This window comes from Podarcis filfolensis (genome assembly GCF_964270895.1).
Source record: "Podarcis filfolensis genome assembly, chromosome: 4".
Lineage (NCBI taxonomy): Eukaryota > Metazoa > Chordata > Lepidosauria > Squamata > Lacertidae > Podarcis > Podarcis filfolensis.
This window is the reverse complement of record NC_139607.1, coordinates 48,138,705-48,155,643: the sequence shown is the minus strand read 5'-3', so window position 1 is coordinate 48,155,643 and position 16,939 is coordinate 48,138,705. Positions and strand designations below refer to the sequence as shown.

At 42.2% G+C, this 16,939-nt stretch overlaps 1 protein-coding gene across 1 annotated transcript in view; it reads left to right on the top strand.

The window, feature by feature from the left end:
- The first annotated feature begins 14,486 nt into the window (after positions 1–14,486).
- Positions 14,487–16,939, top strand: part of EFHC2 (EF-hand domain containing 2) — a 53,074-nt gene continuing 50,621 nt past the window's right edge. The window contains exon 1 of the mRNA XM_083612561.1: positions 14,487–14,707. Coding sequence (XP_083468687.1) covers positions 14,666–14,707 — 42 coding nt within the window. The 5' untranslated portion in view covers positions 14,487–14,665. The remainder of the gene's footprint in view (positions 14,708–16,939) is intronic.

Here is a 16,939-nt window from a genome sequence, read left to right as displayed (position 1 = left end):
CTTGGAATGTTAGTTCAGCTCCCAAATATTAAAAATTACAAAACATGTAAAGGTGATATTTTATGATGGACCTACACCGCAAAAAGATAGTTGATTAATAAATGCTTGTTTTTTTCTAGTTACTGAAAACCTATGGAAGTGTACACCATCACCCCTGGAATAAATACTTCTAAACTATCAATTGCAATCAAATGAAATATTTCAAAATACAAGTTATGAAATCCCAGGAGCCTGACATTGCAGGAACAGGAGACAGAGCATTAAGGATTTTGCTTCATAACTGCAATATCCCAGAAATTGGGATATGGTTTCTTGGAGAGGAAGTTGAATTTGGAAATCCTTATAAAGCGCAAATAGGCAGTACTACTGCTAGTTAATGAAGCATGAGGACTAGGTTGATCAGTATTCTCCAATGAGCTTCAAATGGAGAGAATTCTGTAATCTTTTAATTAACATTCATTTATTGCCCTGAGGAGCTCAGTTCAGCAGTGATGAGTCTATGGCTGCAGACCACCTGCTGAGCATTATTGTGCAGGGATTTGAACTTGTTTGAACCCAATACTTAGCTGCTGCACCATCCAGGCTGACTGATGGTGAAACACACTCACACATGCACACACACATCTGAATTCCACATTCTTTCATCTTCTGGATGTAGTAGCTGCCTTGACTTGTATGCATCAAAGCAGAGAAATGGAATCCTGATGGGCTACTCCACCTTCACCATCTGTCCATACTAATGTTCCCAACTGAAGGTATGAAAGGCTGCTGTACAATCCTGCATTTTAGCTGTAAATCTTCAGTAGATAGCTGTTCTCTTGGTGGTTGTGACAATATCTGTTAAAGTGGAAGGATACATCTGCTGTGTCATGTTCCAAGATCTTTAGGGTTGGAAGGGAAAGAACTTCCATCTTCCTGTGATATTTTGCATCTTTTGGAAATCTGTCTTCATCTCTTAGAAATTACATGTTAACTGCGCCATTTTAAAAAGCTTAGATTTAGCAAGTAAGACATTTCCATTTCCTGACAAACTTGCCTGTATTTTTTCAATGAGGAAAGGTGCTGACATTCTAAGGCGTTTCTTACATTGAGCAATGATTTTGAGAAAGAAGCATTCAAAGAAATAAGATAAAACCATCATGTTTCCGAATCAGTGAAGCAAATCTGGTTACCAGATACTGGCCTCTGAGCACAGCTGCTTTTTGTTTTTTCTAATCTTGGGTCATTCAGATTACCACATTTACCACTTGATCCACATGTGAAGGAAGTACTTGGATTTAAGTTGATTTAGCCCAATTGAAGCCGATGGGATTAAACTGACAGAGTGCCAAGTACTAGTTTAATTGGGCTGTGGACTGTGTAGAAATCACTCAATCTGACTGCAGATAGAAAATCTATTGTATTAATAGGCACAGTTTACTTGAAGAACCCTTACAAGACTGATTTGCCCTTGCAAGTTCAACCAAGGATTCTTATTACGTCAAAATGTGTAGACCCTGAGTTCATTGGGTATGATTCATGGCTTATAAGTGACACTGATAAATGAAGTGCAAAATTAATGTCTGACATATGCTTTCTTGGGAAACACAATGTTGTTCTTCCAGAGTGGGATGAGGCTGGTAATGAAACAAATCTTTTACAGGACCAATTGTTGAGCTTCACTGTTTCCATTCGTTTTGCGAAACTCGCTTACAACTCCTGCGGAAACTTCAGTGCAATTAATGGCGGCTTTACAGTGACAGTGCTCTCTGTACCCCCAACTTGTGTCTTTTGCGTAAAATAGCGAAATCAAGAACAGTGTAAAAAATGTCAGAGGTACAAAGTCGCAGTCTTCCTGGACAACATTAATGATTCCACCAGCATGATGTTTACTCAAGTTCTTTACGTCTGAAATAATTTTCTCCCTGGATGCATAAGAAGAAAGGGCAACTCCTGAATAAGACCAGGGGTACATCTAGGCCTGCATCTTAGTAGTCATTTAAATGCATCCAGCAAGTTCCCCAAACAGGGCTCAAAGATAACAGTCCTCCCCTGAGGTTTTCCCTCCAGCAATGGGCATCAATAAGGGGGAGCCCCCCTCCAGTTGAACCATAATTCCTATATCCCCAGCTTTCATGAAACCATTCTCCTTTTTAGCAATTCGGATTTATGATACGGAACCAGTGCTACAGTCTGGATGCAAACTGCTACTGCAGCCCACACCTTGCACACTTGCAGATAGGGCAACTTCCTCCAACTATTGCTCCAACTACCTGAGAATTATATGGACTATCAAGGCCCATGGGTCCTTGCCAGTGTCCAGTTTACACATTTTTGACAAGTGATGGGAAGGATTGCTAACTGCACATTGGGCTCAGATGTGTGGTGGAATGTGTGGTATATGTGCCCATCTGTATGGATTCCATGACTTGCTTCTATTTCACAACCGCAATGCTCTGATTAACTCCGATGTTAGTTAACGTTGCCCTCCATGTTGCTTTCATGCATAATCCAGCTTTCTAATTTGCCTAACCCCCCCCCCGTCTCTTTTATTGAAGCAGGAGAGAAACAAATCTTTAATTAAAATTGCAATTGAAAGAGCTGCCGAGCTTGGCAGAGGCAAAAGCCCCTCAATTTCAGGTTGATGGTATCACATTAAAAACAAAGCAGGTCATGCGTGCCACAGCTGAAGCCAAAGCTAGTCTTCGGCACAAACTGCTGTGAGTCATGTTTGTACTGACAGTGAGCAGTGTAATGTATTAATTGAATCTCTCATCAATTTAATTTTCAATTGACAAGCTAGTCTGCTTGAATAAAATTATGTAATAGGAAGGGGAGGGCAAAAAACAGCTGACATTAACACTTCACTGATAATCTACCACATATATATACACACACACACTTCTTCTTTGGCGATCACTCGTAGCCGAGTAAGATTGTCTTCCATAAACACGGTTTTAGCAATGAGTCCGTAAGTGACTGTGGAGGCCAGTTCTGGATCCCCATGTCCTTCTACAGTGGGGACATTGGTTTCTGGGTGGGAGTTGATCATGGTGTAGATTTGCCAAGCGTGCCTTCATCTTTGCACGTTTCTCCCTTGCATCCTGAGTTCGAGTGTCTTCAAAGCCCATGACACCTTTGGTAAAGGCTGTTCTCCAACTGGAGCGCTTGCAGGCCAGTGTTCCCCAGTTGTCAGTGTTTATACTACATTTTTTAAGATTTGCCTTGAGACAGTCTTTAAACCTCTTTTGTTGACCATTACGCTTTCCATTTTTAAGTTTGGAGTAGAATAGTTGCTTTGGAAGACAATTATCAGGCACCCACACAACATGACCAGTCCAACGAACTTGATGTTGAAGAATCATTGCTTCAACACTGGTGATCTTTGCTTCTTCCAGTACACTGATAGAAGTTTGCCTGTCTTCCCAAGTGATGTGTAAAATTTTTCGGAGACGCCGTTGATGGAATCTTTTGAGGAGTTGGAGATGGCATTTATAAGTGCTCCATGTTCCACAAGCATACAGTAAGGTTGGTGGTACAATAGCTTTGTAAACAAGCATTTTGGTTTCCCTGTGAATGTCCCAGTCCTCAAACACTCTGCACTTTAGTTGGGAGAAAGCCGCACTTGCAGAGCTCAGGCGATGCTGGATTTCGGCATCAATGTTGGCCCTTGTGGAAAGATAACTGCCTAGGTAGGAAAAGTGATCAACATTTTCCAATGTTACACTACTGAGTTGGATTTGTGACACTGCAGAGGGGTTATTTTGTACTTGTTGGTGCAGCACTTACTGTGTCAGGTCAGGTCAATAAACGCCATAAAGAGAGGTTGGTTTTGCTCTCTGCATTTTTCTTGAAGCTGTTGAATGGTGAAAATCATGTCCACTGTCCCACTAGAAGGCCAAAAACCATTTTGGGATACAGGAAGGGTCACCTCGGATATTGTTACGAGATGGTTTGCTAAGATCCTTGCAAGAATTTTGCCGGCCGTAGCTAATAGAGAGATGCCCCGTTAGTTTCCACAATCAGTTCTGTCACCTTTTTAAAAGAGATTGATAATTTTGGCATCCCTAACGTCTGCTGGGATTTCTTCTCTTTCCCAGATTTTTTCGATGAGCTTGTGAAGTTGTTGTGTAAGTTCAATTCTGCCCACTTTGAAGATTTCGGCAGGTATCCCATCAGGTTCACTGGCTTTGTTGTTTTTCATTTGGTATATTCCAAATATACCGTATATTCCATGTTCCAAAGTTCAATTGTCTTTTACAACCGCTAGGTGGTGACCCCACTGGGCGCGGTAATCCAGTCAGGGAAAAAGGGAGGCAGACTATGTTTAGGGCACCTTTTCTAGCCCCTCCCATTTTGGGGATGAGCAGAGTGGATCCTAAAAAGGGCTGCTCAGTCATGGATACAGCTGCTGAGCTGCTCAACTGCCTCATTCCTTGAGTCAGAACGACTGAATCTGTATCCACCACCCATGTGCTGGTTCATGACTAGGGGCTTTGGGGGGGGGTTGGGTTGGGTTTTTGGAAGACACCTGTGCGTGAATTTGTTTTATGTGTGTTGATCAGTGTACGCTGACCAACACACAGTCTTTGCACTAGGGCTCTGTTCCGATGGCATGAAGTAGTCACGACAAACCGGTAGATTCCTATCTGCTGCAGCCTTCATCCGCCTTCACAGCCGTTGTAACATACCACTTGTTATCATCCACCTGTTCTGCCGTTGAGGACTTCTTGGGTCATACTTTGTCTAGCTCCTTCCCTTTGACCTTATCGCCTTGGGTGACCCTGCTGGGAGTACGAGATTCCCGACGGCTTCGCTCACAAGGGTCATAGGAACATGCAAGCCCACTCACCACGACAAGGTGATGACCCAGCGAGTGGGACACACACACTACACACACACGAGAAAAATCTTGCCCATTTTGGCAAATAATTAACTTGCATCATGGCTGCTGACAGGAGTGAGATCCTGTCAGCTCAGAGATCGGCAGTGGCTGCTGATTTGTTATCGGGCCAAGTTCAAGATGTTACTGTTAGGATAGAAACTTATTGGGCTGCAGTAATTTACACATGTGCCGGTGGACCACTGGGACGGTTGCCCCTGCTTTTAATCCAGCCTTGTGTGCAACTGTCAGATGTCATAAAATTGAAATCTGCAGAGAATGTGAGATGGTATTGAATGCATGATTATATCAACAATCTGGAAATCTTAACAGAATTTTAACCCTGACACTAATACCAGTTGCATTCTTTTTAATTTTCCTAAAATTCTTGCATCTTTAACACAGGAGCTGCAACTTGAAATGGGGTGGTGGTGGCACATTATATAATAAAATTATTCCATCCAAGTTGCAGCAAAGCAGCTGCATTCTAAATTAATTTAGGCTTGAGGATGTCACTGATCCTGGTTTTCTTAGTCACATAAAAATTATTCGGCTGTAAAAGACCCTTCAGCTTTTGACATTTACAGCATCTATCTGTATGTCCAGTATATGTCTTATAAATTTCCTTAGGTCATAATGACTTGCAACCTAATTCTATGCTTGTCTGCTCAAAAGTAGCTCCTGTAATGTTCAATAGTATTTACTCCTGAGTGTACGTGTATGTTGAGTGAACCCTTAGAACGCTTTAATGGCATCCAAGTGCAATCCATGGTTATCCCATAATTTTATATAGCACATGTTAAAGCTATTAATTCTCCCAGCGCAAATACCATGCCATTTAGCTCAAAGCGACGAGCCAAATATTTGTGCAACCATTTGTAAGTAATATATGCACAACACGTAACATATTGACTCTCTTTTATTTAACAAGGACAGTTTTAAAAGGAACAATGTCAGTCCCGCTAAGGTTTTAATGTACATTAACTTGTTTCATTTAACTGGAATTAGCCCTAAGGATTCTTTGCAGTTTATACGTATCAGAAGAGCTAGACCAAGTAACATAATTTGTTGGGGTTTTTTTTTGTGTCAACCTCCAGTCTTGTGACTGTGTACAGGAAATAGTCGAGTGTTTTCACACCCACAAGAAGTGTGACTTGGCTCTGCTGTAAAACGGAACTGTGAGAAGGAGTGAGGTGTGGCTTGTTGCGCTGAGAACTCCACCCCAGAAACCTCTGGGCAACATTTCAGTGACCTGAACAAGGCAGCCCAAATTAACAGCGGTATTATATCACCGGGACAAATTGCCATTGCCAAAACATACCCCGAAGGGCACAAGGAAGTCACGTCAAGGATGATAACATTAAACGTAACCCTTTTGGCACGACACAAAGAAAGTTATACATGTACTGCCTTCTAGCTAGAGTCGAGCAAATCTGCAAAGTAAACAGGTGTGTCTCTGGAAGAAAAGGTTGCTAGAGCTGATGGCCGGTCTCAACAGAGGTTCTGTGGCAGTTAAAGCAGTCCTTGGGTATTTCAGACAAAGAAAGGAATAATGCAACACAAGTCTTCAAATCTGGGGAGGGGGGAGTTGAACTTACCCATTAAGACATTGACGTGGCTTGATGTACCACCCCACCTCCATGACGATGTTTAACTGGGACCAAAAGATCAATGCTGAACCCATACACATCCCTAAGCAACATGACAGAACGCCTGGCAGTGGTAAAATGGGCAACTCCAAAGCAGATTTAAATCAAGCAGTCTGAGTTGAAGGTTGAAATGGGAAAGCACAAAGCCCACTTTAGTAGTCCCCCCCCCCCCCGCCGCCTTCTTGCAATCAGCGAGGCCTGGAAAGGCCTTTGGAGTTTGTCTATTTGCCCATTTTTTAAAGCGTATGGCCACTTTATACATTTCAGCCACCAGGTGGAGATGCTTTTCATTCATTCTCTGTGCCACCTGGCAGGCCCTTCAGATCAATAATGCACAGGGAGTTGTATTATTAAAAGCAGTTAAAGGCTGTGTTTTCATTTTAGCATTGCATTTTTTAATATTTTGCTTTTAAGTTGTATGCTGAGAGTTTTGTGCATGTATATTGTGTTAAATGTCAGGACATTTACTTTTGAGTGAGATGTGGGATGGTATGAAAGTTCACTATCAGCCCTGCTGCAATGGTCCGAATGGAATAGTCTTGGGGATAAGGAACATAGCCAGTGGGGGAAACAGTTGAAGGCTGCAAGCATGGAAGTTGTATTGTTTTACTGGGTGCTCTCTCTGTGCCCATTTTTAAAAGTTCCACATCATGAGCTTCCTACGTGGAATGATTGAGGCTTCTTTTACTATGCAGCTCCAAATTGCCATAAGGAGAGATACACGGAGGAATTGTGAGAGTCACTCAACCTGCACTGTGTAAGCTCTGTTAGCAATACAGTGGTACCTCGGGTTACGAACTTAATTGTTCCAGATGTCTGTTCTTAACTTGAAACTGTTCTTAACCTGAGGTACCACTTTAGCTAATGGGGCCTCCCGTTGCTGCTGCGCTGCCACCGCACGATTTCTGTTCTCATCCTGAGGTAAAGTTCTCAACCCGAGGTACTATTTCTGGGTTAGCGGAGTCTGTAAACTCGAAGTGTTTGTAACCCGAGGTGTTTGTAACCCGAGGTACCACTGTAATGCTCACTACATAGAACCATCTAAACTTGTCTTTTTAATATAATGTGGCAGCTATAATGTATAAACCAAAACAAAGACTCTCCAAAGATGCCTAAATGGTTGCCTCAGAAGCTACATGAAGCATGTTGGAGCACCTGCATACCCTCCAACATTTCTCCAATGAGAATAGGGATGGATGTCCTATTCCTTAATAACAATGACAACAACAACAATTTTATTATTTATGCCCCACCAAGCTTGCTCCAGCCACTCTGGGTAGCTTCCAACACATATGAAAACATAATAAAACATTAAAAAACTTCCCTATACAGAGCTGCCTTCAGATGTCTTCTAAAAGTTGTATAGTTACTTTTTTTTTTTTTGCTTGGGGGGTCACATAGCTCCATACCCTCCAACATTTCTCTGATAAAAATAGGGATGTCCTAAGGAAAACTGGGACGTTCCAGGATCAAACCAGAAACCGGGGCTGCTTCTGTAAATCCGGGACTGTCCCTAGAAAATAAGGACTCTTGGAGGGTCTGCCACTGATGGTCAATAATCCCTTTAGCCCCTTTTATCTGAGGTAACGAAAAAATGGACACAGGAGATGATGAACAATGTCACACCCATTCCAACCTCAGAACGGTGAGCGACTCCAGGGGTTTCAAATCTTACCCCGGGTTTTGGTTTCCTCAGAATGAAACTCAGTGGAGACCGGGGTGTCTTTGGGATATATGGTTTTATTTACGCATATATACAACCTGAGCATAGGACTGAGGCGCTCACACCATTAATACCCCAACAGATCTGACTTCCCCATTGCTTTCCAGGGATGCCCCAAGCCACAGCTTTCCAATAGACAGCAAGACATGGCTCTCTGCCTCCAGCTCCCTGCCTTCAGCATCCAGCTCTCAGTCCACATGCACACACAACCTTGGCTGTTGACAGCCATTTGCTCAACCTCTTGTGGGCCACAAATTCTTCACCCCTGCTTCCCTATGGAATGTAGGCAAATGTACTTTGCCCTTCAAATGAAGGTGTATTCACCTAATTGCTTGTTGTTATTATTAGAAAATGTGCTAAAAAACCCAAGTAAACATTCAGAAGGGAGGGGAAGAAACAAAAGAGAAATAAAATAATGAAGAATTAAGGATCAAAGCTTTTGTTTTTTATCTAGCCCCATTGAGTTCAATGAAAAAAGAGCCTTTTGACTCTTTCTCTCCCTCCCTCTCCTATCTCCCTCCTACTTCAAAACACAATTTATATCCACTGTATGAATATCTTACATTGCATTAGTGCATTATGCTGAAAGTAGACTATCATATTCCAGGCATAAAAGATGATTTTTTAGAGCAGCTTTGATCAACAGATCCTCAAAGAGGCCTGCAAGGGCAGCTGAAATGCTTTTTATTAAGAAAAATAAGGCTGTTTCTCTCCTATTTTTCTTAATTGAAATAGATGCTGAATGTGGGACAGAACAGTATAGTGGCCCAATTAGAGAATACTAGCACATCTTTGAAGAACCCTTGATCAATATTAGATTTTAAGACAAATTAGCAAAAGAAGACTTAATTTTAAAATTTGAGGGGATACTTCCCTTCTTCTCAGAAAGATTAGAAGAGGAGGAGAAAGGGAACAGATTTTTTTAGTCATTTCCAGGGAAAATTGGGGGTAATGCCTGAGGGATTTTCAAAGCAGAAAGCAGCAGGTTAAGAGCTCTTTCTAAGTGGAACCAGCAACTGAGCTTTCAGTACTATACAAATAAGTATTACGTGTCTGTCAAAGTAAGCAGAATATAATTCAGGACCAGATTCTAGGCAAGTTGATTGTCTGGGCAACATCTATTTTTTGTTATAACAAATGCTCCACACACATGATTGACGAGTGGTCACTTATGCATTGTCAAAAAAGGGGAAACACAGCACCAAAAAAGAGAGGACACATATTTGCACATGCTAATCTATATGTAATAATAATAATAATAATAATAATAATAATAATAATAATAATTTTATTATTTATACCCCGCCCATCTGCAAGGCAGTAAATGCTATTATTTAAATATCAGAAATACAATAAATCTCATCGCACTGGGGGAGACTGTGACCAGTGTGTTGTCCTGGTGCTAATTCTTAAGGTCTCTGGTCCCCTTGTAGTTCAACTTCTTTATCTTTAAACTGAACTTGGAAGGGCCAGCCGTTGAAACAGAGGAGCTCAATAAAATAAAGTACAGCTCTTCAAATACAGAACCTTTGGCCCTTCAGATGTTGCTGAACTAAACTCCCATCATTGCTGGCTACTAGCTATGCTTCCTAAGGCGAAAAAGAGTTATAGTTCAGTAATATCTGTGGGCCAGAGATTTCCCATACCTGAATAATCCTCTGTAAGGCGAAGGACACAGGAGTACCCCACACACATCTGAACAGAAAATAAAGTCACTAAGTATCTGTTACTGCTTCGTAGTCAGGGGTGACAACTTGAATAAAATATTGGGGGCCCCACCATTTGAATGGCAATGCCCATCAACTGTGGCGGGGGACTCATATAATTTGTGGGAGCTGGATCCTATGACACCAGGGTTGATTCGGCTGATAGATGAAGATTTTGTTCCTTATTTTACCAGCTGCCATTTGATGTGATGTTTTACCTTACTTGTTGAGCTTTACCGATACAAAATTAAATCAACTTTTGTGTAGGATACATTCTTTAGTATCATTGCTAAGCCTATACTGTTTACAAAGCAATCCATTTAATTTAACAATTGGGGAGAGGGATATTCACATCTTTTTCAATAACATTTGTGAACTGGAATTTGCTTTCATTCTGTTATCCCCTGTCTATAAAGAATCAGTTCCAAGCCCCCAAGGAAACAGACCATACAGGCAGTGGTGTGAAAAGAGACTTATTTGAGTTGGATTGTGCCTGAAAGGAAATGATTACTGAACTCTGGTTTGGAAATGATGCTGATATCCGAGGGCGGTTTTTTCACCTAGACATTGTGTGAAGATGCTGAACAAGGAATAATGGCTTCACTGGCTGCAAAGGCTGGACATGAAATAAGTCTATTTGTGCTGAAAAGGTAATGAGTGAGGAGGGATTGCGAAAAAAATAAAGCTAGTAGCTCAGTATGGACTAAAGTTTCCCCCCGCTTCATTGTCACTGAACAGGAATCCATATCCTTCTAGCTGCTTTTCACAAGGCTCAACTAGTTAAACAGTGTCTTTTTTCTGACGATGTAATACAGTCAGATTCTTTGACATTAATCTGCAATTGGTTTAGTCTGGTGAAATACCAGTGCAAGTAAGGGAGTCGTTATTGCAAAAAAAAAAAAAAATCACTTCACACATGCACATGTGATTTCAAATCACAATGATTTCAAAATCAAGTGATGAAACAGGCTTCCCAGGATAGAGACACAAAGGGTCCATTTTTTGAATGTGTTGAGGGGGTGAATCTGATAATGCTTGATGTGTATTAGGCATATATGTCAATCATCTACTAGTCTTTTCAGTCTTTGCGTTCATTGTATAAAACTGTGGCCTGGATTTTGTCTATTAGTTCCTCTTCACTAGGGTGAGCAACAAATATATTTCTAATATTGAAGAACTGATAATGATTCATGCTGACTAGAGCTGGGGACATCTTCTTCTTTGGCGATCACTAGTAATTGAGTAAGATTGTCTTCCATTAACACGGTCATAACTGTGAGTCCATAACTGACTGTGGAGGCCAATTCTGGATCCACACGTCCTTCCACAGTGGGGACGTAAGTTTCCGGGTGGGAGTTAATCATGGTGAGGGTTTTCAAAATGTGCCTTCCTTTTAGCACATTTCTCTCTTTCGTCCTGAGTTCAAGTGTCTTCAAAGTCCATGACACCTTTGGTAAAGGCTGTTCTCCAATTGGAATGCTCGCAGGCCAGTGTTTCCCAATTGTCGGTGTTGGGGACATAAAAAAGTAGCAGAAGGCATGCCTTCCATTCCGGGCCATTTTGTTGACTTGTTTACTACGAAGGTTTTGGGTTTTTTTAAAATTCAACAAAAAATGGCAGCCAATAAAAATGAGCACAAACTATGGTTAGCACTTGGTCAACTGGTTGTAAATTTAGATCCTGTACAGCTGATCCATCCTAGGAAGAAAACTACTGAGCAGTCCTGAATTACTGAATAGGCAGATTAAGCACATGTTTACTAAAGAGAATTCTGTTTCTTTTTTAAAAAGATATTTAACAAAAAGCACTGAAGGAGTCATCACGGGGAAAATCAGAATTTTGATAGACTTCTTTACGCTCCGCTCCAGCTCTTCTGCCATTTTTCTTTTCTCTTTTTATTATTTCTCCTCACCTGAACAGAGGGCACCCTACTAATGTAGATCGAAATAATGTGAGAAAATCAGAGTCTGTCATTTGTTGCACATGACATACATGAACCTACATTTCAGCATACATGTAAGTCTTGTATCATTTTGAAAAATAAAATTTTATTTTACAATTTAGCATTGTTTTTATTTTGAATCACATATATTTTCAGTGCTTAGGGCCTCAAAAGGTCTTGATCCAGCCCTGCTGCTGACTCATAATTCACATCGCAATGTCTTAGCATTATGTTCTGTCATGACCTACTTTTCTGGTAAAAACAAGCCTGAAGAGGCAGGGGGTTGGGAGTTGAGGAGGGAGAGGAGAAGTCCTTTGCATAGCCTGAGATCCTTTGGGATTCTGCATTCTCTTTCCGTATATCAATACAGAGAGAAAAGAACCATATGGGCCCAAGCAAATAACATGTTTTTGCAGAATGTTAATTGTTGCAATGATGGCTTCTACAGTCTCACTTGCAATTTACTTAATAAGATGCTGACAAAAGTATATGTTATTTCTGTTTCCTGACAGATGAAAGCACACATTTTTAAAGTTGTTAGGAGGAAACTGATTTTTGTAAAAGCAAAAGGTTTTTTTTTTTAGCAATTTGACAATTTGCAGTTATTAAGTGATGGATGTTATTGCAAAAAAGAGAAGTGTGTATGCAAACTTCATTTATAGTCTAGGTTGCTTCAGAACTGTGGATATTTGAGAAAGTACTTTTTTAAAATGTTCAAATTCTGACAGAATTACTGTCTAAACATAAAATTCACTCCTTTAGGTATGTTATAGTCTCTACAAGACCAGTTTTGTAGCACAAACACGAAAGAGGCTTGTGGCATCTTCCAGGGATCAGAAACCTGCGGCCTTCCAGATGTTGCTGGACTGCAACTTCCATCACCATTGGCTATGGCGGCTGAGGCTGATGTGAGTTCTAGTCCAACATCTGGAGGGCTTACGGGTACCTCCCCCTTGTTACTGCCAAACAAATTTCATTAGGGCATAAGGTTTTGTGGATTGGAGTCCACTTCCTTCACATGAGGTGCCGGTTGGGTTAAAGCTTACATGATGTAAAGTTTACATGGTAAAAGCAGCACAGCCAACATTTACAGCAGCAGCATTAATTGCTTACAATGCAGACATGTTAGGATTCCTAAATTAAATAACACCTGTAGTGAGGTGTGTGTGCATGCGTGTTGTTGTAGTTCTTTTAGAAAATCCCAACCAGTTACCATGATTCACTTCAGAGGTGACAGAACTTGTGGCACAGGAGACAAATGTGTCTTGATCACAGTAATCAACTAGTGAAGGTGAAACTTTGTGGGTTCTAAGGTCATATAAAAACAGCTCAGGGCATATTGCAGCTTGGATGATGATGGGAGACCAAGTGATGCATAAGAACATAAGAAGAGCCTGCTGGATCAGGCCTAAAGTCCATCTAGACCAGCATCCTGTTCTTACAGTGGCCAACCAGATGCCTCTGGGGTAAGGTTACCAGATGTCCCCGTTTCCCGGGGACAGACCCTAGATTTACAAAACAGTCCCCTGACAAAATCCATCTATTTAGTAGGAAGTTGAAAAGTGTCCCCTAGATTCATTGAAAAAAATCTGGTAACCTCACTTTGGGGAGGCTGCAGACAGGACAAGAGCACAGCAGCCCTCTCCTCCCTTGTGCTCCCCAGCCACTGGTATTCAGGGCTATACTGCCTCTAACAATGGAGGAAAAGCATCGACATGGACAGCATTTTATTCTGCAAATATGTCTAACGCTCTTCTGAAAACATCCAGGTGGGTGACTATTACTGCATTTTCTGGAAGCAAGTCCCATAGTTTAATGACACATTCTGTGTCTTTATCCTGGCTTTTGACAATTGAGGTGTATTGGTTTTTTTAAAAAAATATTTTGATGATTTTAAGTTGTTTTACTGGGCAGAGGGCCTTCTCGGTAGTGACACCCTCCCTCCCATCAGATGTCAAGGAAATAAACAACTATCTGACTTTTAGAAGACATCTGAAGGCAGCCCTGTTTAGGGAAGTTTTTAATGTTTTATGTTTTATCATGTTTTTAATATTCTGTTGGGAGCCATCCAAAGTGGCTTGAGAAACCCAGCCAGATGGGTGGGGCAGAAATAAATTATTATTATTATTATTATTATTATTATTATTATTAGTATTATTATTATTATTACTATTATTATTATTATTATTAGTTGTTGTTGTTGTTGTTGTTGTTGTTGTTGTTGTTGTTGTTGTTGTTTTTATACCGTGTTTCAATACTATAACCCACCGTGGGACCTTAAGAGTGAAGGGTGGGAAATAAATACATGACGAATAACAATAATAACAACCTCAGTTGTACAAAGGAAACCCTGGCCACTTAGCCTGAACTGCATTATGCTCTGAGACTGCCTGAGTCTCTGAGGCAGCTTTGGCAATACGTATTTAACGCGCGGTGAGAAGGAAGAGAGAGACTTGTTTCGAAGTCGCGGGACCTAAGCTTCCAGACTGGAAGATGCTGCTGCGATGGGAGCAAAGCAGCTGCGGAGGGGAGCAAAGGCTTCCCGCGTTGACCAGCTTGCAGCAAGCGGCGTGCGACTGCAGGGGGCGGCAGAGAGCAAGGGCGGAGCGAGCGGCGGCGGCCCCCTTCCCGGCCGCCCTCTGTGACGTCAAAGGGGGGGTCGCCAGGCAACCGGACTCCAAACAGCGCGCCGGCGCTTGCTCCGGCCTTGGGCAGCGCGGAGGGCGACCGGCCGGGTTCGGGCAGCAACACCAGCCCGAGGCGGCGGGCGGGACCGGGGCAGCCATGGCGCTACCGCTCCTGCCCGGGAACTCCTTCAACAAGAATGTAAGTGGGGGTCGGCTTGGTTCCCGCCGCCTCCTCCCCCCCCGCCCGGGGGCTCCCCAAGTCCATGTCTCCGGCGCCGCCCCCCGAAACGCGCATTGCCTTCCTCCTCGCGGGAGCCGCGCCTCCACGTGCTTGCGCGGATCTCCTCCCGAAATCCGGCTCAGGAGGACCCGCCACGGATGAAACACGAGACGTGATAACAACACCCCCCCTCCCGCTGCATTGGGCTCCCACTGCATGGCAGAACCACTTTCCTTGTATTCCCTTTATGAAGCTAGACAGGGAATGCCCCCCCCCCAGCTCAAGTTGGGGGACTTGTCATTTTAGCAGATAGGGTGGGGTGGGGCAGCACCAGAAGGTGAAAAGTGTTAAGAAGTGGGGTGGGGAGGAAGAGATATGAATCACTTATCCCCTTCTCCTTTCACCCTCCCTGTGTGATTTGTAACATCACTTTTACATACTACCTCTTCTTTTCTACCAGGAAATGCCTTATGTTGAGATAGATCTCCGTAGTTCATCTCCTGCTGTCTGTATTTGCTGCCTGCCTGTGGCTGTGCAGAGGCAGAGAGGTCTTTCCTTAACCCTCTTACACTTTATAACAACTTCGGCTGCACATGCAACATGCATTTTCAGCACGTGGTTCACATCAAAGGAATGGTCACTTAAGGGTGCTGGAAATTGTGGCTTGGTGAGGGATGAACTGCAGCTCCTGATATTCTTTGGTGGGGAGCCGTCTGCTTTAAATGCATGACGTGCATGGGGCCTTTTGCAAGCTCTGTCTTCAATATACCCCAAGCATTACCGGCCACTCACACCTCCATATTCAATACAAAGGTACATGTATCAAAGGAATACTTCAGCAGGGGAGGCAGGTCCGTTAGAGTGAATGAGGCACTGCCCTATCAACCTCAGCCAGCCCCCCTTTGTCTTCCTTTTTCCTTAAACACTCCAGGTTCTCATTTCCTCTTCCTTAGTATTGTTTCCTCTGTAAAACGAACCAGGGAAAATATTGGAGGCAAAGCTATAATTTGTTGGCTCTGTCTGTTATTGGCTCTGGCTCCACCCACTATTTGTCTCCCTGCCTTCTGCCCTGTCAGTCCCAATGGGTACCAGTTACTATTGGATTAATGTAAGGATTTTAGTGTCTTGAAAGCAGCATGATTTGCATGGGCATAGAATCATAGAATTGTAGAGTTGGAAGGGATCCAGAGGGTCACCTAGTCCAACCTCCTGCAATGCTGGCATCTCAACTAAAACATCAATGATATATGGGCATCCAACCTCTGCTTAAAAATCTCCAAGGAAGGAGAGTCCCATCACATTCCAAGGGCATCTGTTTCACTGTTAAACAGCTCTTACTACCAGAAAATTCTTTCTGATGTTTAGTCAGAATCTCCTTTCTTGTAACTTTAAGCCATTGGTTTGGGTCTTACCGCCTGAAGCAGGAGAAAACAAGCTTGCTCCATCTTCCACATGACAGCCCCTTAGATATTTGAAGATGGCTATCATATCTACCACATTCTACCAGCTTCTCCACAATCATGGGGGACTGTGTCAAAAGCCTTACTGAAATCAAGTTACAGTACATCTGCAGCATTCCCCTGATCCACCAAGCTTGTAACTCTATCAAAAAAGAAAAAGAAAAGAAAAAAAGAAATGAGATTCGTCTGGCATGACTTGTTTTTTTGAAGCCCAAGCTGGGTCTAAAAATGACAACATCCTGTTGATTTCAGTGAGCGCTGAAGTCAAAGTCATAGATATATCTGTGTGTGTTCCAAGAAAATATTTATGAATGGATTTGTACTATTATTGGAAGAAGCATAAATCTGCAGTGACAATTTATCTGCAGGGATTATTTGTTAAATGACAGGTTCAGGAGTTATTTCTAGGGTTATCCAATACAGTAAGGGCTGGATTTAAACCAGGCTTCTGCTTTGCTCTTTATTGAAGTGTATTCCATCACTTTGTTCCTGAAGTTCTTTGGAAGAAGTTTTAAAGGAAATGTTGCTTTTCCAGACTTTTTGTGAAAACTGTAGTTTGTCTTGGTTATTAAAAATAGTTGGTTTACTCAGCAGAATGCAGAATGCATTGTAAGGAACTGTTAAGTGTTTACTTGTGTTTCCACAGGCACCTTGGTGATGGATTGTCAGCTAGGCAGCCACTTAACATTATTCCCTGCTGAATAGAAACTTCTTATGTCTTCTGTTTAGGCCAGGTTTGGGGCACTTTTAG